We start from the raw sequence: 24000 nt of genomic DNA on the forward strand, positions 1-24000 counted from the left end.
CTTGAGCAGGGTGTTGACCATCCGCTGGAAAGTGGCAGGGGCATTCCTCATCCCGAATGGCATCACCGTGGACTCGTACAGTCCAAATGGGGTAATAAAGGCAGAGCGTTCCCTGGCCTTGCGAGTCAGGGGGATCTGCCAATATCCCCGGCTCAGATCCATGATGGTCAGGTACTGAGCCCCGGCCAACTGATCGAGCAGGTCATCGATGCGTGGCATTGGGTACGCATCGGCGACCGTGACAGCATTGAGCCCCCTGTAGTCCACGCAGAACCGAGTGGTTCGGTCCTTCTTAGGGACGAGGACTACAGGCGAGGCCCAAGCGCTGTTGGATGCCTGGATCACCCCCAGCTTCAGCATCTCGTCAATCTCCTGGCGCATGTGTTGCTGCACCTCCAGGGAGACCCGATATGCTGAACGCCGGATCGGGGGATGATCCCCAGTGTCCACGTGATGGACAGCCAAGTTAGTCCTTCCGGGCTGGTTGGTAAACAACCCCCGGAAGGGGTGTAGGGTGGCCCACAGCTGGGACCGTTGGTCCTCCAAGAGCTGGTGGCCAACCTCCACATCCTCAATGGATCCGCCTGCCCTAACCTGGGCTAGCATATCCAAGAGGGTCTCCGCTTCTCCCTCCTCGGGCAGGTTGCACACGGAGAGCGCACATGCCTCCCGCTCATGATGTGCCTTCATCATGTTCACATGGAAGGGCTTCCGCCTTCCACGGGCAGGGTCCAGGGTGACCAGGTACGTCACAGGGTTGAGCTGCTGGTACACGAGGTATGGGCCTTCCCAGGCTGCCTGAAGCTTGTCCTGTGGTACGGGGACCAGTACCCACACCTTTTGACCCACTTGGTAGGTCCTCTCACAAGCGTTCTGGTCGTACCAACGCTTCTGATCGGCCTGGGCTTGAGCCATATTGTCGTGTACCAGTTGCGTCAAGGCCTGCATTTTGTCCCGGAAGCGCATGACATACTCGATAACCGACACTCCAGGGGTGGCCAAATCCCCTTCCCAAGCCTCTTTCACCAGAGCCAGGGGGCCCCGCACACGTCGCCCGTACAGGAGCTCAAACGGTGAGAATCCTGTTGAGGCCTGTGGAACCTCCCGGTAAGCAAATAACAGGTGTGGGAGATACCGCTCCCAGTCACGCCCATGGGAGTCGACCAACATCTTAAGCATCTGCTTTAAGGTGCCATTAAACCGCTCGCACAGGCCATTAGTCTGTGGATGGTACGGGCTGGCCACCAGATGTCGCACCTGGACTTGCTTACAGAGGGCCTCCATCAGCTGGGACATGAATTGGGTCCCCCGGTCAGTGAGCATTTCCTGGGGAAAACCCACTCGGGAGAAAATCTCCAGCAATGCGGTGGCCACCTTGTCAGCCCGAATGGACGACAAGGCCACTGCTTCTGGGTACCGGGTGGCATAGTCCACTACCGTCAGTATGAAGCGTTTCCCGGAGCTGCTGGGGATGGCCAGCGGGCTGACCAGATCCACAGCCACCCTCCTGAAAGGCTCATCGATGATTGGCAGAGATACTAGTGGGGCTTTGGGGTGTGGCCCCGCCTTCCCCACTCTCTGACAGGTTTCACACGAACGGCAGTAGGCAGCCACATCGGCCCCCATTTTTGGCCAGTAGAAATGCTGGTTTAACCTGGCCTTGGTCTTAGCGATCCCTAGGTGTCCGGCCATCGGAATCTCATGTGCGATCCGCAACAACTCCGTCCGGAACGGATAGGGTACCACCAACTGTCGGTCCCTGGGCCACGCCTCCGGTGAACCCTGCTGGACCGTGGCCCGGTACAGCCGTCCTTGGTCCCAGACCACTCGCTCCGGGTCCGAGTCCGAGGGAGGCTGTGCCGCCTGCTCCTTAAGAGCTTTCAGGCTGTCGTCAGCTTCTAACGCTGCCTGAAACCCCTGACTAGATGTGGCCAGAATCGACGAGACTGTCACATCTTCAGTCAGTACCCCGGGACCTGTGTCCTGGCCCCCACCTGACTCGGCTGCCACTTGGTCAGAAGGGGAAGAGCTATCGGACCTCCGGGAGGCCCCTTGGCTTCCAGCACTCCCACTGCGGGTGACAGCGGCCACAGCCGCTGCGACCGTGGGTCGTGCCTGCTCCTCCTCCGTTCCTGACCAAGTCGCCGGTTCAGGCAGACCTACCTGGCTTCCTAACACCCCGGTTGTGGGGGAACCCTGCACCGAGATCTTACCTGGGAGCACTTCCGCTCCTGGACCGGCCCCAATCTCACCTGCCTGTTCCCCTCCTGCAGCAACAGAACCCCGCTGTGAAATCTCTGGGGACCCCACATTTGCTGTGGTAGCCCCCACCCCACACACTGGTCCTCCCCCTGCAGCACCCTGCTCTCTGCTTATCCCTGCAGAGGGCAACAGATCCCAGCTCACTGGCTGATCACTTGTAGAGGCATTGTCACACCTTTCTCTGACCCCCTCCCCTGTCACAGCTGCAGCTGAGTGTGTGTCTATGGTGTCTGTGCAAGCAGAAATATCAGAGTTCACTCCCTCCTCCCTTACATCATTCATAGAGAACACATTAACATTGTTAGGAGTCATGTCAGTACGGGCTGAAGGTTCAGCCCTTGGGGGGGGCCCAAACTGGGAGGTTATCTGCCCCAAATCTGTCCCAAGTAGCACGTTTGCAGGGATCCGATCAGTTACCCCCACCTCCCTCACCCCTCGCCCTGCGCCCCAGTCCACATAAATGTCAGCAACAGGCAGCGCCGGGTCAATGCCTCCAATCCCGGAGACAGCGAGGGTTTTTCCCGGGATCAAGTCTTGGGGGGACACCATGTCAGGCCGCACCAGAGTCACCTCCGAGGCGCTGTCTCGCAGTCCTATGGTCACAGACCGGCCGACGGTGACAGGTTGGAAGCTGTCCAGGGACCTACCACCACCCCCACCCACACAATACACCTTGGGCGGCCCTTGGGACGGAGCCGGGGCCTTGGGACGCTGAGGGCACATGGCCTTGAAGTGTCCAGGTAGGTTGCACTGGTGGCACCGTCTTGGTTCTGCCACGGGCCTGGAGAGGGGAGTTGAGGGGGACACCCCCTGCAGTCTAGGGGCAGGTGGGGCAGTCGCAGAGTTCATCTTACCCCCTCTCCAGGTGCTGCTGGTGGCTGCTCTCCTGGCCTCAGGAGCCCGATTGTTGGTGTAGTCATCGGCCAGGGCAGCTGTAGCCGTGGACCCCTTTGGCTTCTGGTCTCGGATGAACTGGCGGAGATCCTCAGGGCAGTTCCACAAGAGTTGCTCCGTGATGAACAAGTCCAGGATCTCCGGTCCGGTGGAAAGCTGCAGGCCTTGGGTCCAGTGGTCGGCAGCTCGGGCAAGTGCCCGCCGGTGGTCAGCCCAGGAGTCCTTTGGTCCCTTTTGCAGGGTCCGGAACTTCTTGCGGTAGGACTCTGGAGTGAGGTTGTACTGTTGGATCAGGGCCCGCTTGATGGTGTCGTAGCCCTGATCTGCCTCAGCAGGCAAGTCCCCAAGGATATCCAGGGCCTTACCCCTTAGACGGGGGGTCAGGTATTTGGCCCACTGATCCTTGTCCAGATGGTGCTGCAAGCAAGTCCGTTCAAAAGCAGTCAGGAAAGAGTCCAAGTCTCCATCCTTCTCCAGCACTGGGAAGTCCTCAACACGGACCTTTGGAAGTTTGGTGTTTTGAAGGTCACATGTGGCTGATGAGGGCCGGAGCTGAGCTAGCTGCAGCTGGTAGTCACGGTCTGCCTGTCGCTCTCGCTCTTCACGCGCTGCCTGCCGTTCCGCAGCCTCAGCGTCACGCGCTGCTTGCCGCTCCGCAGCCTCAGCGTCACGCGCTGCCTGTCGCTCACGCTCGGCCATGAGTATCTCGTAGGTATCCCGGTCTCCAGCCATAAGCCTGGCCAAGGCAGCTTGAAGGAGGGCCTCTGCACCTCTCAGGCCGGAGGGATTGGCAAGTGGTGATCTGCGGCACGCTGCAGAGCCAGGTGATTCACTGTCCATTTCAGAGCTGAGGACTGGCATCTGGCTCGTTGAGGACCCTTGGGCGAGCTCCTCCTCATCTTGTCCAGCAGTGCCAGGTTGTGCAATGTCCTCTGCAGAGCTGTTCTCTGGCGTCGGGCTCTTGGAGGGCTCGTGGACAACCTCCTCATCGTCTCTGGCCTGAGCATCGGCCCTTCCTTTGGCTTTGCTCCTGGTGCCATCAGCCATTCTTGCAGACTTTGGTCACTGACACAGAACTGCCACCTGATGCACCCACACACCTTACAGTATCTGCACTCTGACACTCTAGTGTTGAGCTAGTCTGAAGACCCCAGCAGCCACAGCTGCTGCAGGCAGTCTTTAGTGTCTGGGAGTATGGGTCTCACACTCACACACACTATTATCTCGATCCCACCGCTATGCCACCAATATGTCACGAACCACCGGGGGGGGTCACTCAGAAATCCCCCGCGCTGGCTACCAGTACGTCACAATCGGGGGGTAACAAGTGGGGGTCACCCCTCCTTTATACCTCCCGACCGACAGACAGAGCACGTGACGCGCTCTCTAGCGCCCCTCTTATAGTCAGGCCAATTATGGAATTGCCCGACAATAAGCAAGGAGGCCGCTATACTACTTATGCCGATTATTGAAGGGTCCCCGGTGAGAGTAAGGTATATATTCCCCCGACCTCCGCGGGCGGAATATATAAAATCTCCCCGAATCTCACTGGCCTCCCCACAATAATCCTTGGCACAACTCGCTGCCACCAACCGCTTTACGGTAACTATTAGCCGAACACACAGACGTGGGATTCAAGATCGAGATAACAGAACAGCCCAAGATTAATTATATAATTTAATCAGCCTAAAGCACACTAGAAACTACAATATATACAATAGGGAATCTACAGAATATACATATGTCAGAGTACAGTTACAATCAAAGCATGGGTTACAAACAGGCATACACAGTTCCAGCAGTTACCTTGTGCGTCTGGCCACAGGGGGGCGCTGTAGACCAGGTTTCCAGGAACTCCCTCACAGGTCTTTCCCAACCAGGCCCCCGAGCAAAAGAACCCTGGAAAATGGCCGAAGTAGGGTTATCAACCTGGGCAAATCCAGGTCCCCTCCTACCTTAGTGACCTCAGAGGGAGCACTGCTCCACCCCTGGCTGGAGTTATGGACAAAATCCACAACATGGAATATGGCCATAACTTGGCCTGGGAGCGTCGTAGGCGGACGCCAACGCTCTCATTGTGACAGCTATGAATTTAGCTACAGAACGAGAGGACTCATGACTTGTCTACTAGTTCCCCATTGGCTGATATCACGCCTGGGGTATTTCCCCAGGTCCTGCTCCCATAAAAAGGGTGTGCCAGCATCGTCCGCATGCGGAGACACCATTTTTATGGTTGCCATATTTATCGGAAATATGGCTTGCGAGATATGAACCATTTTTTACTGGAGTCGTTCTGTCTGGATACTTCCAAGCTTGCTAACTAGATAGCAGCCCCTACTACAGGGTCACGGCAGGGAGTCATCCTGTGTCCATTGTTCCCACATCACCTAATCTCCATATCACAGGAGATGGCCATGGGATGTGTTGCTGGGATGTGACACCTTCACAGATGCTGGACATCTGAGAACAAGAAGGGAGGGGGCACTGCCAGGGAGTGATGAGAGCGATTATGACTGGAAGTCATAATTCATCTTCATATCCCAGGGTTTGCCTCACAGCATCTCTTGTATATAATTATATATGTACAGCTGGTATAACCTGAGCATCGCCTGTATATAATTATATATGTACAGCTGGTATAACCTGGACATCTCCTGTATATAATTATATATGTACAGCCGGTATAACCTGGACATCTCCTTTATATAATTATATATGTACAGCCGGTATAACCTGGGCATCTCCTGTATATAATTATATATGTACAGCCGGTATAACCTGGGCATCTCCTGTATATAATTATATATGTACAGCCGGTATAACCTGGGCATCTCCTGTATATAATTATATATGTACAGCCGATATAACCTGGGCATCTCCTGTATATAATTATATATGTACAGCTGGTATAACCTGAGCATCGCCTGTATATAATTATATATGTACAGCTGGTATAACCTGGACATCTCCTGTATATAATTATATATGTACAGCCAGTATAACCTGGACATCTCCTTTATATAATTATATATGTACAGCCGGTATAACCTGGGCATCTCCTGTATATAATTATATATGTACAGCCGGTATAACCTGGATATCTCCTGTATATAATTATATATGTACAGCCGGTATAACCTGGGCATCTCCTGTATATAATTATATATATATACAGCCGGTATAACCTGGACATCTCCTGTATATAATTACATATGTACAGCTGGTATAACCTGGGCATCTCCTGTATATAATTATATATGTACAGTCGGTATAACCTGAGCATGTCCTGTATATAATTATATATGTACAGCCGGTATAACCTGGACATCTCCTGTATATAATTATATATGTACAGCCGGTATAACCTGAGCATGTCCTGTATATAATTATATATGTACAGCTGGTATAACCTGGGCATCTCCTGTATATAATTATATATGTACAGCTGGTATAACCTGGACATCTCCTGTATATAATTATATATGTACAGCCGGTATAACCTGGGCATCTCCTGTATATAATTATATATGTACAGCTGGTATAACCTGGGCATCTCCTGTATATAATTATATATGTACAGCCGGTATAACCTGGGCATCTCCTGTATATAATTATATATGTACAGCCGGTATAACCTGGGCATCTCCTGTATATAATTATATATGTACAGCTGGTATAACCTGGGCATCTCCTGTATATAATTATATATGTACGTCCGGTATAACCTGGGCATCTCCTGTATATAATTATATATGTACAGCCGGTATAACCTGGGAATCTCCTGTATATAATTATATATGTACAGCCGGTATAACCTGGGCATCTCCTGTATATAATTATATATGTACAGCCGGTATAACCTGGGCATCTCCTGTATATAATTATATATGTACAGCCGGTATAACCTGGGCATCTCCTGTATATAATTATATATGTACAGCCGGTATAACCTGGGCATCTCCTGTATATAATTATATATGTACAGCCGGTATAACCTGGGCATCTCCTGTATATAATTATATATGTACAGCCGGTATAACCTGGGCATCTCCTGTATATAATTATATATGTACAGCCGGTATAACCTGGGCATCTCCTGTATATAATTATATATGTACAGCCGGTATAACCTGGGCATCTCCTGTATATAATTATATATGTACAGCTGGTATAACCTGGGCATCTCCTGTATATAATTATATATGTACAGCCGGTATAACCTGGGCATCTCCTGTATATAATTATATATGTACAGCCGGTATAACCCGGGCATCTCCTGTATATAATTATATATGTACAGCTGGTATAACCCGGGCATCTCCTGTATATAATTATATATGTACAGCCGGTATAACCTGGGCATCTCCTGTATATAATTATATATGTACAGCTGCTATAACCTGGGCATCTCCTGTATATAATTATATATGTACAGCCGGTATAACCTGGGCATCTCCTGTATATAATTATATATGTACAGCCGGTATAACCTGGGCATCTCCTGTATATAATTATATATGTACAGCCAGTATAACCCGGGCATCTCCTGTATATAATTATATATGTACAGCCGGTATAACCTGGACATCTCCTGTATATAATTATATATGCACAGCCGGTATAACCTGGCATCTCCTGTATATAATTATATATGTACAGCCGGTATAACCTGGGCATCTCCTGTATATAATTATATATGTACAGCCGGTATAACCTGGGCATCTCCTGTATATAATTATATATGTACAGACGGTATAACCTGGGCATCTCCTGTATATAATTATATATGTACAGCCAGTATAACCCGGGCATCTCCTGTATATAATTATATATGTACAGCCGGTATAACCTGGGCATCTCCTGTATATAATTATATATGTACAGCCGGTATAACCCGGACATCTCCTGTATATAATTATATATGCACAGCCGGTATAACCTGGCATCTCCTGTATATAATTATATATGTACAGCCGGTATAACCTGGGCATCTCCTGTATATAATTATATATGTACAGCCGGTATAACCTGGGCATCTCCTGTATATAATTATATATGTACAGACGGTATAACCTGGGCATCTCCTGTATATAATTATATATGTACAGCCAGTATAACCCGGGCATCTCCTGTATATAATTATATATGTACAGCCGGTATAACCTGGGTATCTCCTGTATATAATTATATATGTACAGCCGGTATAACCCACGCATCTCCTGTATATAATTATATATGTACAGCCGGTATAACCTGGGCATCTCCTGTATATAATTATATACAGGGGGTACGGGAAGTATTCACACCCCTTTACATTTTTCCCTCTTTGTTTCATTGCAGCCATTTGGTAAATTCTCATTATTGTGCACTCTGCACCCCCCATCCCCCATCTTGACAGAAAAAAAAAACATAAATGTAGAAATTTTTGTAAATTTATTAAACAGGAAAATCTGAAATATCACATGGTCATAAGTATTCAGTCCCTTTGCTTAGTATAACACATGGTCATAAGTATTCAGCCCCTTTGCTTAGTATAACACATGGTCATAAGTATTCGGTCCCTTTGCTCAGTATAACACATGGTCATACGTATTCAGCCCCTTTGCTCAGTATAACACATGGTCATACGTATTCAGCCCCTTTGCTCAGTATATCACATGGTCATAAGTATTCAACCCCTTTGCTCAGTATATCACATGGTCATAAGTATTCAACCCCTTTGCACAGTATATCACATGGTCATAAGTATTCAGCCCCTTTGCTCAGTATAACACATGGTCATAAGTATTCAGCCCCTTTGCTCAGTATATCACATGGTCATAAGTATTCAGCCCCTTTGCTCAGTATTGAGTAGACGCCTCCCTTTTGAGCTAGTACAGCCATGAGTTTTCTTGGGATCCTGGATTTGGGGATCCTCGGCCATTCTTCCTTGCAGATCCTCTCCAGTTTCGTCAGGTTGGATGGTGAACATTGGTGGACGCCATTTTCAGGCCTCTCCAGAGATGCTCAGTTGGGTTTAGGTCAGGGCTCTGGCTGGGCCGGTCACAGAGTTGTTCTGAAGCCGCTCCTTTGTTATTTTAGCTGTGTGCTTAGGGTCATTGTCTTGTTGGAAGATGAACCTTCGGCCAAGTCTGAGGTCCAGAGCATCTGGAGGAGGTTTTCTTCCAGGATATCTCTGTACTTGGCCGCATTCATCTTTCCTTCAATTGCAGCCAGTCGTCCTGTCCCTGCCCCCATAGCATGATGCAGCCACCACCATGTCTCACTGTGGGGATGGTATTGGGCAGGTGATGAGCAGTGCCTGGTTTTCTCCACACATATCGCTTATAATTATCACCAGAAAGTTCTATCTTGGTCTCATCAGAGCAGAGAATCTTATTCCTCATAGTCTGGGATCCGTCATGTATTTTTTGCAATCTCTATGCGGCTTTCCTATGTCTTGCATGAGGAGAGGCTTCCGTCGGCCACTCTGCCATAAAGGCCCGACTGGTGGAGGCTGCAGTGATAGGTGACTTTGTGGATCTTTCTCCCATCTCCCTACTGCATTTCTGGAGCTCAGCCGCAGTGATCTTGGGGTTCTTCTTTACCTCTCCCCAAGGCTCTTCTCCCACGATTGCTCAGTTTGGCTGGACGGCCGGGCCTAGGAAGAGTTCTGCTGGTCCCAAACTTCTTCCATGTAAGGATTATGGAGGCCACTGTGCTCTTAGGAACCCTGAAAACTGCAGAAATTCTTCTGTAACCTTGGCCAGATCTGTGCCTTGCCACAATTCTGTCTCTGAGCTCCTTGGACAGTTCCTTTGACCTCATGATTCTCTTTTGGAGTGACCTGCAGTGTGAGCTGTGAGGTATTATATAGACAGGTGTGCGCCTTTCCAAATCATGTCCTATCAGTGTAATTACACACAGCTGGACCCCAATGAAGGAGGAGAACCATCTCAAGGAGGATCACAAGGAAATGGACAGCATGGGACTTACATATGAGCGTCTGAGCAAAGGGGCTGAATACTTATCACCATGTGTTATACTGAGCAAAGGGGCTGAATACTTATCACCATGTGTTATACTGAGCAAAGGGGCTGAATACTTATGAACATGTGAGATTTCAGGTTTTCTTGTTTTAATAAATTTGCAAAAATTTCTACATTTCTCGTTTTTTTTTTCTGTCACGATGGGGGATGGGGGATGGGGGATGGGGGATGGGAGCTGGGAGCAGAGTGCACATTAATGAGGATTTACCAAATGGCTGCAATGAAAGAAAGAGGGAAAAATTAAAAGGGGTGTGAATACTTTCCGTACCCACTGTAACTTTGCATTCGGTGCTGGACTCTGGGGGTGGTGTTGTGTAATTGGTGCTGGACTCTGGCAGGTGGTCTTTACATGACATTGGGTTTTGGGGCTAGTTTGTATTTGGGCTTGGGTGCTGTGCTCAGGGGCATGGTCTTATGGTTGGGGGCTGGGTTCTGGGTTATTTTGTTCTTGGTGCTGGGCTCTGTGGGGTGGTCTGGTCTTGGTGCTGTGCTCTGTGGGGTGCTCTGGTCTTGGTGCTGGCTCTGTGGGGTGGTCTGTACTTGGTGCTGGCTCTGTGGGGTGGTCTGGTCTTGGTGCTGGGCTCTGTGGGGTGGTCTGGTCTTGGTGCTGTGCTCTGTGGGGTGGTCTGGTCTTGGTGCTGGGCTCTGTGGGGTGGTCTGGTTTGGTGTTGGGCTCTGTGGGGTGGTCTTGTCTTGGTGCTGGGCTCTGTGGGGTGGTCTGGTCTTGGTGCTGGCTCTGTGGGGTGGTCTGTACTTGGTGCTGGGCTCTGTGCGGTGGTCTGGTCTTGGTGCTGTGCTCTGTGGGGTGGTCTGGTCTTGGTGCTGTGCTCTGTGGGGTGGTCTGTTCTTGGTGCTGGCTCTGTGGGGTGGTCTGGTCTTGGTGCTGGGCTCTGTGGGGTGGTCTGGTCTTGGTGTTGGGCTCTGTGGGGTGGTCTGGTCTTGGTGTTGGGCTCTGTGGGGTGGTCTGGTCTTGGTGTTGGGCTCTGTGGGGTGGTCTGGTTTGGTGCTGGGCTCTGTGGGGTGGTCTGGTCTTGGGCTCTGTGGGGTGGTCTGTTCTTGGTGCTGGGCTCTGTGGGGTGGTCTGTTGTTGGTGCTGGGCTCTGTGGGGTGGTCTGGTCTTGGTGCTGGGCTTTGTGGGGTGGTCTGGTCTTGGTGCTGGGCTTTGTGGGGTGGTCTGGTCTTGGTGCTGGGCTCTGTGCGGTGGTCTGGTCTTGGTGTTGGGCTCTGTGCGGTGCTCTGGTCTTGGTGCTGTGCTCTGTGGGGTGCTCTGGTCTTGGTGCTGGCTCTGTGGGGTGGTCTGTACTTGGTGCTGGCTCTGTGGGGTGGTCTGGTCTTGGTGCTGGGCTCTGTGGGGTGGTCTGGTCTTGGTGCTGTGCTCTGTGCGGTGCTCTGGTCTTGGTGCTGGGCTCTGTGGGGTGGTCTGGTCTTGGTGCTGTGCTCTGTGCGGTGCTCTGGTCTTGGTGCTGGGCTCTGTGGGGTGGTCTGGTTTGGTGTTGGGCTCTGTGGGGTGGTCTTGTCTTGGTGCTGGGCTCTGTGGGGTGGTCTGGTCTTGGTGCTGGCTCTGTGGGGTGGTCTGTACTTGGTGCTGGGCTCTGTGCGGTGGTCTGGTCTTGGTGCTGTGCTCTGTGGGGTGGTCTGGTCTTGGTGCTGGGCTCTGTGGGGAGGTCTGGTCTTGGTGCTGGGCTCTGTGGGGTGGTCTGGTTTGGTGCTGGGCTCTGTGTGGTGGTCTGGTCTTGGGCTCTGTGGGGTGGTCTGTTCTTGGTGCTGGGCTCTGTGGGGTGGTCTGGTCTTGGTGTTGGGCTCCGTGGGGTGGTCTGGTTTGGTGCTGGGCTCTGTGGGGTGGTCTGGTCTTGGTGTTGGGCTCCGTGGGGTGGTCTGGTTTGGTGCTGGGCTCTGGGCAGTGGTCTATTCTTGGTGTAGGGTGCTGGGCTCCGGTCTGTTCTTGGTGTTTGCTGCTGGGCTCTGTGAGGTGGTCTGTTGTTGGTGCTGGCTCTGTGGGGTGGTCTGGTCTTGGTGCTGGGCTCTGTGGGGTGGTCTGGTCTTGGTGCTGTGCTCTGTGCGGTGCTCTGGTCTTGGTGCTGGGCTCTGTGGGGTGGTCTGTTGTTGGTGCTGGGCTCTGTGGGGTGGTCTGGTCTTGGTGTTGGGCTCTGTGGGGTGGTCTGGTTTGGTGCTGGGCTCTGTGGGATGGCCTGTTGTTGGTGCTGGGCTCTGTGGGGTGGTCTGGTCTTGGTGTTGGGCTCTGTGGGGTGGTCTGGTCTTGGTGTTGGGCTCTGTGGGGTGGTCTGGTCTTGGTGTTGGGCTCTGTGGGGTGGTCTGGTCTTGGTGTTGGGCTCTGTGGGGTGGTCTGGTTTGGTGCTGGGCTCTGTGGGATGGTCTGTTGTTGGTGCTGGGCTCTGTGGGGTGGTCTGGTCTTGGTGTTGGGCTCTGTGGGGTGGTCTGGTCTTGGTGTTGGGCTCTGTGGGGTGGTCTGGTCTTGGTGTTGGGCTCTGTGGGGTGGTCTGGTCTTGGTGTTGGGCTCTGTGGGGTGGTCTGGTCTTGGTGTTGGGCTCTGTGGGATGGTCTGTTGTTGGTGCTGGGCTCTGTGGGATGGTCTGGTCTTGGTGTTGGGCTCTGTGGGGTGGTCTGGTCTTGGTGTTGGGCTCTGTGGGGTGGTCTGGTCTTGGTGTTGGGCTCTGTGGGGTGGTCTGGTTTCGTGCTGGGCTCTGGGCAGTGGTCTGTTCTTGGTGTTTGGTGCTGGGCCCTGGTCTGTTCTTGGTTGATGGTCTTCAGGGGATGATGTTTGGACCTTTTCACGTTTCTCTTCTCTTTCTTCAGACGTTGAGCAGGATGGCCGTGCAGAGAGGAGTCGTCTTCTTCCTCTGTGAGTATTGTGGTCTTGGGACGTCACCCCCCCAGTACACACCTCCCATACCGAGTCCCCCATCCTCCCACCCTCAGATGTCATCTTCCCACAATCTCTCTCTCCACTATGCGGTGGCCTATAGTTGAGTTCATCCTGGGCCTTCTGGTTCATGAACACAATGTTAGGACAGCCGCTACGTCTGGGTTTGGAGGTGACGGCCTTCTGTATTGCAGGGGTTCTGGTTCTGGGGAGGACGGCCGTGATTCAGGACAAGTGTCGGATCGTAGAACTGTTAAGTCGTAAACTACAGTATGAAAACCGCATCCTGTATATGGTGAGTGCGAGGGGGTCACAAAGCCGGGCCCCCCGTGGACATAGAACACGTGCCCATAGGGCACTGCATTAGAATAATAAGCCGCCATCATGGAATATTAAGACCGCAGAGAGCTGCCATGTCTTCTGTGAGATAAGTAAGTGCCCCCCTATATTTACATACCATACATGGGCGTTGCCAGGAGGAACATCAGAGGTGAGAAAGTTTACCCATAATGCACTAGGACACAGCAGAACCTATGGAGCAACAATCTTTGCAGAGACCAGACATGAGCAGAAGGATCTGATAGCTGTAGTGTAAAGCATGGTGGTGGAGGAGATGGCAGCATAAGAACCATAGGTGGCATTTCACTAGAAGCTGATAGCTGCAGTGTAAAGCATGGTGGTAGAGTTCTGCCAATATAAACTCTTCATTGTAACAGGCTTTGTAGAAGGTGTGGCTGATGAGCAGATCCTGATTTGGAGGGGGGCACTTACTTTCTCACGGTCCACCCCTTTTGTGGCTGATGAGCAGATCCTGATCTGGAGGGGGGCACTTACTTTCTCATGGTCCAGCCCTTTTGTGGCTGATGAGCAGATCCTGATCTGGAGGGGGGCACTTACTTTCTCACAGTCCACCCCTTTTGTGGCTGATGAGCAGATCCTGATCTGGAGGGGGGCACTTACTTTCTCATGGTCCAGCTCTTTTGTGGCTGATGAGCAGATCCTGATCTGGAGGGGGGCACTTTTGTGGCTGATGAGCAGATCCTGATCTGGAGGGGGGCACTTACTTTCTCACAGTCCACCCCTTTTGTGGCTGATGAGCAGATACTGATCTGGAGGGGGGCACTTTTGTGGCTGATGAGCAGATCCTGATCTGGAGGGGGCACTTACTTTCTCACAGTCCACCCCTTTTGTGGCTGATGAGCAGATCCTGATCTGGAGGGGGGCACTTACTTTCTCATGGTCCAGCTCTTTTGTGGCTGATGAGCAGATCCTGATCTGGAGGGGGGCACTTACTTTCTCACAGTCCACCCCTTTTGTGGCTGATGAGCAGATCCTGATCTGGAGGGGGGCACTTACTTTCTCATGGTCCAGCTCTTTTGTGGCTGATGAGCAGATACTGATCTGGAGGGGGGCACTTTTGTGGCTGATGAGCAGATCCTGAACTGGAGGGGGGCACTTACTTTCTCATGGTCCACCCCTTTTGTGGCTGATGAGCAGATCCTGATCTGGAGGGGGGCACTTACTTTCTCACGGTCCACCCCTTTTGTGGCTGATGAGCAGATCCTGAACTGGAGGGGGGCACTTACTTTCTCACGGTCCAGCCCTTTTGTGGCTGATGAGCAGATCCTGAACTGGAGGGGGGCACTTACTTTCTCACAGTCCAGCCCTTTTGTGGCTGATGAGCAGATCCTGATCTGGAGGGGGGCACTTACTTTCTCACGGTCCACCCCTTTTGTGGCTGATGAGCAGATCCTGATCTGGAGGGGGGCACTTACTTTCTCACGGTCCACCCCTTTTGTGGCTGATGAGCAGATCCTGATCTGGAGGGGGGCACTTACTTTCTCACGGTCCACCCCTTTTGTGGCTGATGGGCAGATCCTGATTTGGAGGGGGGCATTACTTTTTGAGGATGAGACACAGCAGAGTTTGGGGTGAGGGTGCATCCGCCATGATGTTGCGGGGCTGTATATGGCGCTAGGTCACCTGATCCCACCTCTCTCTTCTTTTTGCAGCATGAGTACTTCCCGACAGATTATCAGCTGCCTGTGAAGCACGAGGAGATCCTGCGCTGCCAGAACATCACCAGCCTGGTATGGGCGCGCCGCGCGTCCGTCCGTCTGTGCTGTGCGTTTTATAGCCTAGGTTTCCCTTCACAATATAGCGCAGTCAGGGTAGCCCCTTTAAGAGCCTGTCACCTCCCGCCATGTGAGCTGCTGTCCCTTTCATAAGATGCGGATTCCTCCGACCTGACAACCTGTGACCATGATCATCGTCTAGTAGGTTGTCTGCTCCGCTCTATGGAGGCGGCGATGGTGCTGGACAGGGCACAGTAGAGGACGGGTCATCGTGTGATAGAGGAGTGGGACATTATGGATAACTGACCTCAGGATCTGGGCACAATATGGACATGAATGTTCTTCCTGTGGATGCAGAAGTCCGGATGCCCCTAAGTGACCGCCATTTCCATGTTCCCTCAGGACCTCCTTCTGTCCATGTTATTTCATTTTGGCAGCTCCCCATCTCCAGGTTTCACACCTTCGAATATCTTCTGTGTGTCCTTCCCTTGGAATCCCCTCTGTGTCTCCTCCCCTCAGGATCTCATCTCCATGTTTCCTTCCCTCGGAATCCACTCTGTATGTCTTCCCCTCGGGATCTACTCTCCATGTTTCCTTCACTTGGAATACCCTCTGTATGTTTCCTAAACTCGGGATCTTCTCTATTTCCTCTCCTCGGGATCTTCTCCATTTGCTTCCTCCCCTCAGGATCTTCTCTATTTGTTTCGTCCCTCAGGATCGCCTCTCTGTGTTTCCTTCCCTCAAGATCTCCTCTGTTGCCTCCCATTGGAATCTCCTTTATATATCTCCTCCCCTCGGGATCTCATCTCCATGTTTCCTCCCCTTGGGATCCCCTCTGTATGTCTCCTACCCTCGGGATCTTCTCTATTTGTTTCCTCTCCTCGGGATCTTCTCTGTTTCCTTCCTCCCCTTGGGATCTTCTCTATTTGTTTCATCCCCTCGAGATCTCCTCTATGTGTCGCCTCCCTTTGGAATTGTCAAGGTCAGAATGACGATGATGATGAGACTCAAAGGATCTCTTGATATCCGGCTGCTGCTTCTAATTAAAATGTCATGTGTGCACACGAGAATGAATAACTGCACAGCAAAGTCAGTTATGTCTATCTCCATGACTGGCTCTTAACCAAGTGTGTTCTTTATTGTTTGAAAGAGACTCTAGACCCAACAGTAAGGGGGTGTGAACAAAAGTTTTAGTCCAATCAAGTATCGTAAGTCAGGGCTTCATGACGTAGAGAGATCTGCATATTCCCCTTGGATTGGTCAGTCTAGGCTCCAGGAATTTCTTTGTCGATCTGTCTTGGGTGTAGAACAGGAAATAGCAGCCATCTTTACAATCACATGTGGTGGTATATACTGTGTTTAAGGAAAATACACTGAATGTGCAATATACATATATACATGTTAGTAAGAAACAAAAGCATTCACAAATATGTGTGTTAGTTCACATCTACTGAACTATATAACTGAGTCTATGAAATGGCTGAATTAAGTATTTTTGGATACTCAATTCTTTATCCTCAACAGAATCTCCTCTGTGTCTCCCCTCAAGATCTCCTCTGTGTCTCCTCCCTTTGGAATCTCCTTTACATCTCTCGGGATCTCCTCTCCATGTTCCACCCCCTTGAAATCTCCTCTGTGTCGCCTCCCCTAAAGATTGCCTCTCTGTTTCCCCTCCTTAGATACTTCTCTATGTGTTTCCTCCTCTCAAGATCTCCTCTCCATGTTTCCCATCCTTGAAATCTACTCTGTCTCCTCCCCTCGGGATCTCCTCTGTGTGTCGCTTCCCCTTGCGATCTGCTTTCTGTGTTGCCTCTTCTCAAGATATCATCCGTGTTTCCTCCCCTCAGGATCTCCTCTCCATGTTTCCTCCCCTCAGGATCTCTTCTCTGTGTCACCTCCCCTCATGATCTCATCTAATTCTCTAACTTTGTTCTTCAGACTTCCCTGTCCTCATTCGTTTACTCCTTCAGGCTCTTCCATCCTCCTTCCCCAGACTAATAATGCTTCTCCAGATTCCTCCATCTTCTTTCTTCTCCTCCACCAGACTTCTCTTTATTCAGATTCCTTCATCCTTCTTCAGACTCCTCCATCCTCATTTTTCTTCTTGCTACTCTTCCATCCTTCTCCTGCAGACACCTCCATCTTTCTTCTTCTTCAGACTCATCCATCCTCCTCCTCCTTCTTCTTCTGCTCCAGACTCCATCTTCTTCTTACTACTCTTCCATCCTTCTCCTCCAGACACTTCCATCCTACTTCTTTTAAAGACTCCTCCTACTACATGAGACTCCTCCATCCTTCTCTTTCTTCTTACTACTCTTCCATCCTTCTTTTCCTCCAGACACCTCCATCTTTCTTCTTCAAACTCCTCCATCCTCCTCCTTCTTCTACTCCAGACTCCATCTTCTTCTTACTACTCTTCCATCCTCCTTCTTCTCCTCCAGACTCATCCATCATACTTCTTCTTCAGACTCCACTTCTTCTTCAGACTCCTCCTTCTGCCTTTTTTTCCATCAGACTCCGCTATCCTTCTTCAAACATTTTCATCCTACTCCTTTAGAATTCTCTAACTTTGTTCTTCAGACTTCCCTGACCTAATTCATCTACTCCTTCAGGCTCTTCCATCCTCCTTCCCCAGACTAATAATGCTTCTCCAGATTCCTCCATCCTCCATCCTCCTTCTTCTCCTCCCCCAGACTTCTCTTTATTCAGATTCCTTCATCCTTCTTCAGACTACTCCACCCTCATCTTTCTTCTTTCTATTCTTCCATCCTTCTTCTCCAGACACCTCCATCTTTCTTATTCAGACTCACTCATCATCCTCCTTCTACTCCAGACTCCATCTTCTTCTTACTACTCTTCCATGCTTCTTCTCCTCCAGACACTTCCATCCTACTTCTTTTTCAGACTCCTACTTCTACATCAGACTCCTCCATCCTCCTCTTTCTTCTTACTACTCTTCCATCCTTCTCCTCCAGACACCTCCATCTTTCTTATTCAAACTCCTCCTTCTACATCAGACTCCTCCATCCCCATCTTTCTTCTTACTACTCTTCCATCCTTCTTCTCCAGACACCTCCATCCTCCTCCTTCTTCTACTCCAGACTCCATCTTCTTATTACTACTCTTCCATCCTTCTCCTCCAGACACCTCCATCTTTCTTCTTCAGACTCCTTCTTCTACATCAGACTCCACTGTCCTCCTTCCCTTCAAGAATCCCTTGTTTCTGTCACTCCTTCCAGACTTGTCTCCTTTAAGAATAAAGGAATAGCCTATGTACAATTGTACCGCCCCCGTGCCAGCAGCCGGGCTGCTCGGATCCGGATCCGCAGTGTGGCTCGAGGGATTCTTCCGGACCCGGTGGTCGCGCGGACACTTCGAATAAAAGGGGACGTATTTGTACGGGATTTGCCGCAAACTGTCTGTGACGCCACCCACGGTGTGTGGTGAAGTGTGGCACCACCGCTGCTGTTGTGGGGCACCCGGGGGCGATGGGATGGCAGCTGGATGTTAACCCCTCCGAGGGTAGGGATGGATGCCCCGGAGCCCAGTGTCTCTGTGCTGAGGATGGTGATTGCAGGGGACGGCGCGCCCGGTCAGACCGGGGGATGTTTGTTTAGTCATTTTTTAATAAATCACACAAGTCCAATGGTAAACCAAGGTGCTGGTGGCCGGCCGCCGCGACCGGGTGTATTCTGGTCCCTCACCCGGGCTGGTGGTCTGTGTCACTTTTCCTCTGCACTTTTCGGTGTGGTGCACTTCCCGGTGTGGAACACGGGAGTCCGCTCCCGGTACTTTGGTGTTGGGAGCCTTGCCCGCTGACGCTAGCCCTTGGGATCTACCGGGCCCTGGCGGATGCCCTATCCCCCGAGGTGGGCTGTTGTCTGCTTTTGGGACTTTGGTTGGAACAGGACCTATAATCCTGCCCTCAATTAGTTAATTAGCTAGGCCGTTGGTTCCGGTCCTGGCTCAGGGTCCAAGTAGCCCCTCTGTGCACGGTTTCCGGGTCGGTTCTCCGGTGTCGGTACCGGCGGGCTACTACCTTGTCCCGGTCCACCTCGGAAGTCCAGCAGCCATCTTCCCGTCTCCTGACAGACACGAACCACCATCTGCCACCTAGCCAGCACGCCGGGACTCCAACCCCGACGCCTTTCCTTTCTGTCTCAGCCTTCACTTTCTCCTCTCAACTACTCCACTCCACTGGACTGTCACCTTTCCACTTGAACTACAACTTTCAACTACTGCTTTTCCCGCCTTGGGCTCTCCAGACCCTTAGGTGGGTGTTCTCCATCGGCCTGGTCCCGCCCGCTGGTGTGCCTTTCCTTCCCTGGGGCGATGACTAGGGTTTTTGTTGGCATGATGTAACCTGGTGAGGGATTGTGTTATGCGGGGGCCTATTCTGTGTCACCACCTGGCGGTGCCAGGGCGTCACACAATCCGCATACTCCATACCTTTTTTTAACAACACACAAGCTGCCAGGTGAAGGATTGTCAAGCTGTTGGTTGGAAGGAGCCGGCACTTGGGGCTCTCACCACTGCACGTCCCCTCCTGCCCCACAACATGAACAACACAAACCGTCCCGAACAAGCGGTGAAAACTCCACATATCCCTCATGTCTCCTCCGCGGTTTATATTGTGCGTCTTTCATGTCATTTCGTGGTGGCGACACTACAATACTAACCAGCTTTTCCCCGCAGGTCAGTAAAGGGGTGTCGGTGGATGAGCTGCGCTTCCTGTGGGGCATTGTCAGTGAGAACGTGCTGCTGAGCATATGGCGCGTGCTGCCGCAGAGACATCCCTCCCGCACCTACGTCAATGACCTGAAGACCATATTCCATGTGCTGCACGTCGGCGATCGGGTAAGAAGCCCTGCGGATGCTCTCTACCAGGGGTAAAGGGGAACTCTACCTGAGACATGAGGGGCGGAACATCATGTAGTCCTGCAATGTCAGGGTCATACACCATGGATGGCCATAGAGGGGTCACTGACCGCTGCTGGTCTGACTGTAGAAAGGAATCCACACACCTAACCCACCAGAGATAACACCGAGGCGGAAGAGTCTACAGACTAGAGGACAGAGGAGTCTGAAAGAGTACAGAGATCGAGCAGGAGGGAGGACAGAGGAGCCTGGGGGAGGAGGGAGGACAGAGGAGCCTGGGGGAGGAGGGAGGACAGAGGAGCCTGGGGGAGGAGGGAGGACAGAGGAGCCTGGGGGAGGAGGGAGGACAGAGGAGCCTGGGGGAGGAGGGAGGACAGAGGAGCCTGGGGGAGGAGGGAGGACAGAGGAGCCTGGGGGAGGAGGGAGGACAGAGGAGCCTGGGGGAGGAGGGAGGACAGAGGAGCCTGGGGGAGGAGGGAGGACAGAGGAGCCTGGGGGAGGAGGGAGGACAGAGGAGCCTGGGGGAGGAGGGAGGACAGAGGAGCCTGGGGGAGGAGGGAGGACAGAGGAGTCTGGAGGAGGAGGGAGGACAGAGGAGTCTGGAGGAGGGAGGACAGAGGAGTCTGGAGGAGGGAGGACAGAGGCGTCTGGAGGAGGAGGGAGGACAGAGGAGTCTGGAGGAGGGAGGACAGAGGAGCCTGGGGGAGGAGGGAGGACACAGGAGCCTGGGGGAGGAGGGAGGACAGAGGGGCCTGGAGGAGGAGGGAGGACAGAGGAGCCTGGGGGAGGAGGGAGGACAGAGGAGCCTGGGGGAGGAGGGAGGACAGAGGAGCCTGGGGGAGGAGGGAGGACAGAGGAGCCTGGGGGAGGAGGGAGGACAGAGGAGCCTGGGGGAGGAGGGAGGACAGAGGAGCCTGGGGGAGGAGGGAGGACAGAGGAGTCTGAAAGAGTACGGAGATAGAGCAGGAGGGAGGACAGAGGAGCCTGGGGGAGGAGGGAGGACAGAGGAGCCTGGGGGAGGAGGGAGGACAGAGGAGCCTGGGGGAGGAGGGAGGACAGAGGAGCCTGGGGGAGGAGGGAGGACAGAGGAGCCTGGGGGAGGAGGGAGGACAGAGGAGCCTGGGGGAGGAGGGAGGACAGAGGAGCCTGGGGGAGGAGGGAGGACAGAGGAGCCTGGGGGAGGAGGGAGGACAGAGGAGCCTGGGGGAGGAGGGAGGACAGAGGAGCCTGGGGGAGGAGGGAGGACAGAGGAGCCTGGGGGAGGAGGGAGGACAGAGGAGCCTGGGGGAGGAGGGAGGACAGAGGAGCCTGGGGGAGGAGGGAGGACAGAGGAGTCTGAAAGAGTACGGAGATAGAGCAGGAGGGAGGACAGAGGAGCCTGGGGGAGGAGGGAGGACAGAGGAGCCTGGGGGAGGAGGGAGGACACAGATGTCTGGAGTAGGAGGAGGGAGGACAGAGGAGCCTGGAGGAGGAGGGAGGACAGAGGAGCCTGGGGGAGGAGGGAGGACAGAGGAGCCTGGGGGAGGAGGGAGGACACAGGAGCCTGGGGAGGAGGGAGGACAGAGGAGCCTGGGGGAGGAGGGAGGACAGAGGAGCCTGGGGGAGGAGGGAGGACAGAGGAGCCTGGGGGAGGAGGGAGGACAGAGGAGTCTGGGGAGGAGGGAGGACAGAGGAGTCTGGGGGAGGAGGGAGGACAGAGGAGCCTGGGGGAGGAGGGAGGACAGAGGAGCCTGGGGGAGGAGGGAGGACAGAGGAGCCTGGGGGAGGAGGGAGGACAGAGGAGTCTGGGGGAGGAGGGAGGACAGAGGAGCCTGGGGGAGGAGGGAGGACAGAGGAAGAGGGAGGACAGACGAGTCTGAAAGAGCATAGGGATAGAGCAGGAGGGAGAACAGAGGAGTCTCAAAGAGCACAGGGATAGAGCAAGAAGGAAAACAGAGGAGGGAGGACAGAGGAGTCTGAAAGAGCACAGGGATAGAGCAGGAAGGAGGACAGATGAGGGAGGACAGAGGAGTCTGAAAAAGCACAGGGATAGAGCAGGAGGGAGGACAGAGAAGGAGAGAGGACAGAGGAGTCTGAAAGAGCATAGGGATAGAGAAGGAGGGAGGAAAGAGGAGTCTGAAAGAGCACGGGGATAGAGCAGGAGAGAGGACAGAGGAGGCTGTAGGAGGGAGTACAGACAATTCTGAAAGAGCATGGTGATAGAGCAGGACAGAGGAGGAGGAAGGAGGACAGAGGAGTCTGAAAGAGCACGGGGATAGAGCAGGACGGAGGACAGAGGTGGAGGGAGGACAGAGGAGCCTGGGGGAGTACGGAGGAGAGAGTAGTCTGGAGGGGGCACATTTTCATACTCCTGAGGGCCAGACGCACGTAACAAACATTTTGGCAAAACAGTATGATGTGCGTAGCCCTCAATAATTAATAACTGGCCACAGGAAGCCGCAGGACTCTCATATTTCCTATCAAAACTGAGATCAATTCACAACGACAAAAATGAGGGACATATCAACCGTGTGAGAAGCTCCGGGGCAGAGTTATGAACAAAAAGTGGAAATCCATACTTTCCCTGGGTAGGTAGAAGACCATCTCGGCGAGGTCACCAGGTGGGGGGGACATGGATTGTAGCCAGTTTGATAAACACAGAACAGACATTTTTGGATGTTCTTCTTCGGGCGGTCTCGTGTGGTGCACGTGGGGGAAGATCCAGGAACCGTGTAGCCACACAGCGCCCCCCCTGTGTCCGCTAGGGAATAAGGTAATTGATACAACTGATATCTGCTTGTGATCCAGAACTTACCTGTAAATGTACTCTGACATATATATATATTGTAAATTCCACCTTGTTTATATTGTAGTTTCTGGTGTGCCCTTAAGGCGATTAAATATATATAATTTAATCTTGGGCTGTTCTGTTATCTCGATCCTGAATTCCACGTCTGTGTGCTCGGCGTAATAGTTATCGTAATCGATTGGTGGCAGCGAGTTTATGCCAAGGATCATTGTGGGGCGACCAGTGAGATATCGGGAAGATTAGATATATTCTGCCTGCAGGAGTCAGGGGAATATATACATTACTCTCACCAGGAACCCTTCAAGCTCGACATAGTAGAATAGCGGTCTCCTTGCTTATTGTTGGGCAATTCCATAATTGGCCTGACTACAAGAGGGGCGCTAGAGAGCGCGTCACGTGCTCTGTCTGTCTGGTGGAAAGGGGGGGTGTAACTTCCACTTCCTCCCCCTTTTCCTGACATATTAGGTGGGAGGCTGCAGGCCTTGGGTCCAGTGGTCGGCAGCTCTGGCAAGTGCCCGCCGGTGGTCAGCCCAGGTGTCCTTTGTTCTCTTCTGCCGGCTCCGGAACTTATTGCGGTAGGACTCCGGAGTGAGGTTGTACTGTTGGATCAGGGCCCGCTTGATGGTGTCATAGCCCTGAACCGCCTCAGCAGGCAAGTCCCCAAGGATATCCAGGGCCTTACCCCTTAAACGGGGGGTCAGGTATTTGGCCCACTGGTCCTTGTCCAGATGGTGCTGCAGGCAAGTCCGTTCAAAAGCAGTCAGGAAAGAGTCCAAGTCTCCATCCTTCTCCAGCACTGGGAAGTCCTCAACACGGACCTTTGGAGGCTTGATTGTCCCGGGTGGATGATGAGGGCTGGAGCTGACCTAGCTGCAGCTGGTGGTCACGCTCTGCCTGTCACTCCGCAGCCTCACGCTCTGCCTGTCACTCTGCAGCCTCACGCTCTGCCTGTCACTCTGCAGCCTCACACTCTGCCTGTCACTCTGCAGCCTCACGCTCTGCCTGTCACTCCGCAGCCTCACGCTCTGCCTGTCACTCCGCAGCCTCACGCTCTGCCTGTCACTCCGCAGCCTCACGCTCTGCCTGTCACTCCGCAGCCTCACGCTCTGCCTGTCACTGCAGCCTCACGCTCTGCCTGTCACTCCGCAGCCTCACGCTCTGCCTGTCACTCCGCAGCCTCACGCTCTGCCTGTC

The 24000-nt window shown here is 52.7% G+C and overlaps 1 protein-coding gene across 2 annotated transcripts in view; it reads left to right on the plus strand.

The window, feature by feature from the left end:
- Nucleotides 1–24000, plus strand: part of IL34 (interleukin 34) — a 48871-nt gene that overhangs the window by 13580 nt on the left and 11291 nt on the right. Inside the window, exons 2-5 of one of the 2 annotated variants that reach the window (XM_075325335.1) lie at nucleotides 12999–13044; nucleotides 13260–13360; nucleotides 15078–15155; nucleotides 19836–19997. In XM_075325335.1, coding sequence (XP_075181450.1) covers nucleotides 13011–13044; nucleotides 13260–13360; nucleotides 15078–15155; nucleotides 19836–19997 — 375 coding nt within the window. In that variant the 5' untranslated portion in view covers nucleotides 12999–13010. The remainder of the gene's footprint in view (nucleotides 1–12998; nucleotides 13045–13259; nucleotides 13361–15077; nucleotides 15156–19835; nucleotides 19998–24000) is intronic. The other variant, XM_075325336.1, reaches the window with a different exon arrangement.

The sequence above is a fragment of the Anomaloglossus baeobatrachus genome, chromosome 10, assembly GCF_048569485.1.
Source record: "Anomaloglossus baeobatrachus isolate aAnoBae1 chromosome 10, aAnoBae1.hap1, whole genome shotgun sequence".
NCBI classification, from domain to species: domain Eukaryota; kingdom Metazoa; phylum Chordata; class Amphibia; order Anura; family Aromobatidae; genus Anomaloglossus; species Anomaloglossus baeobatrachus.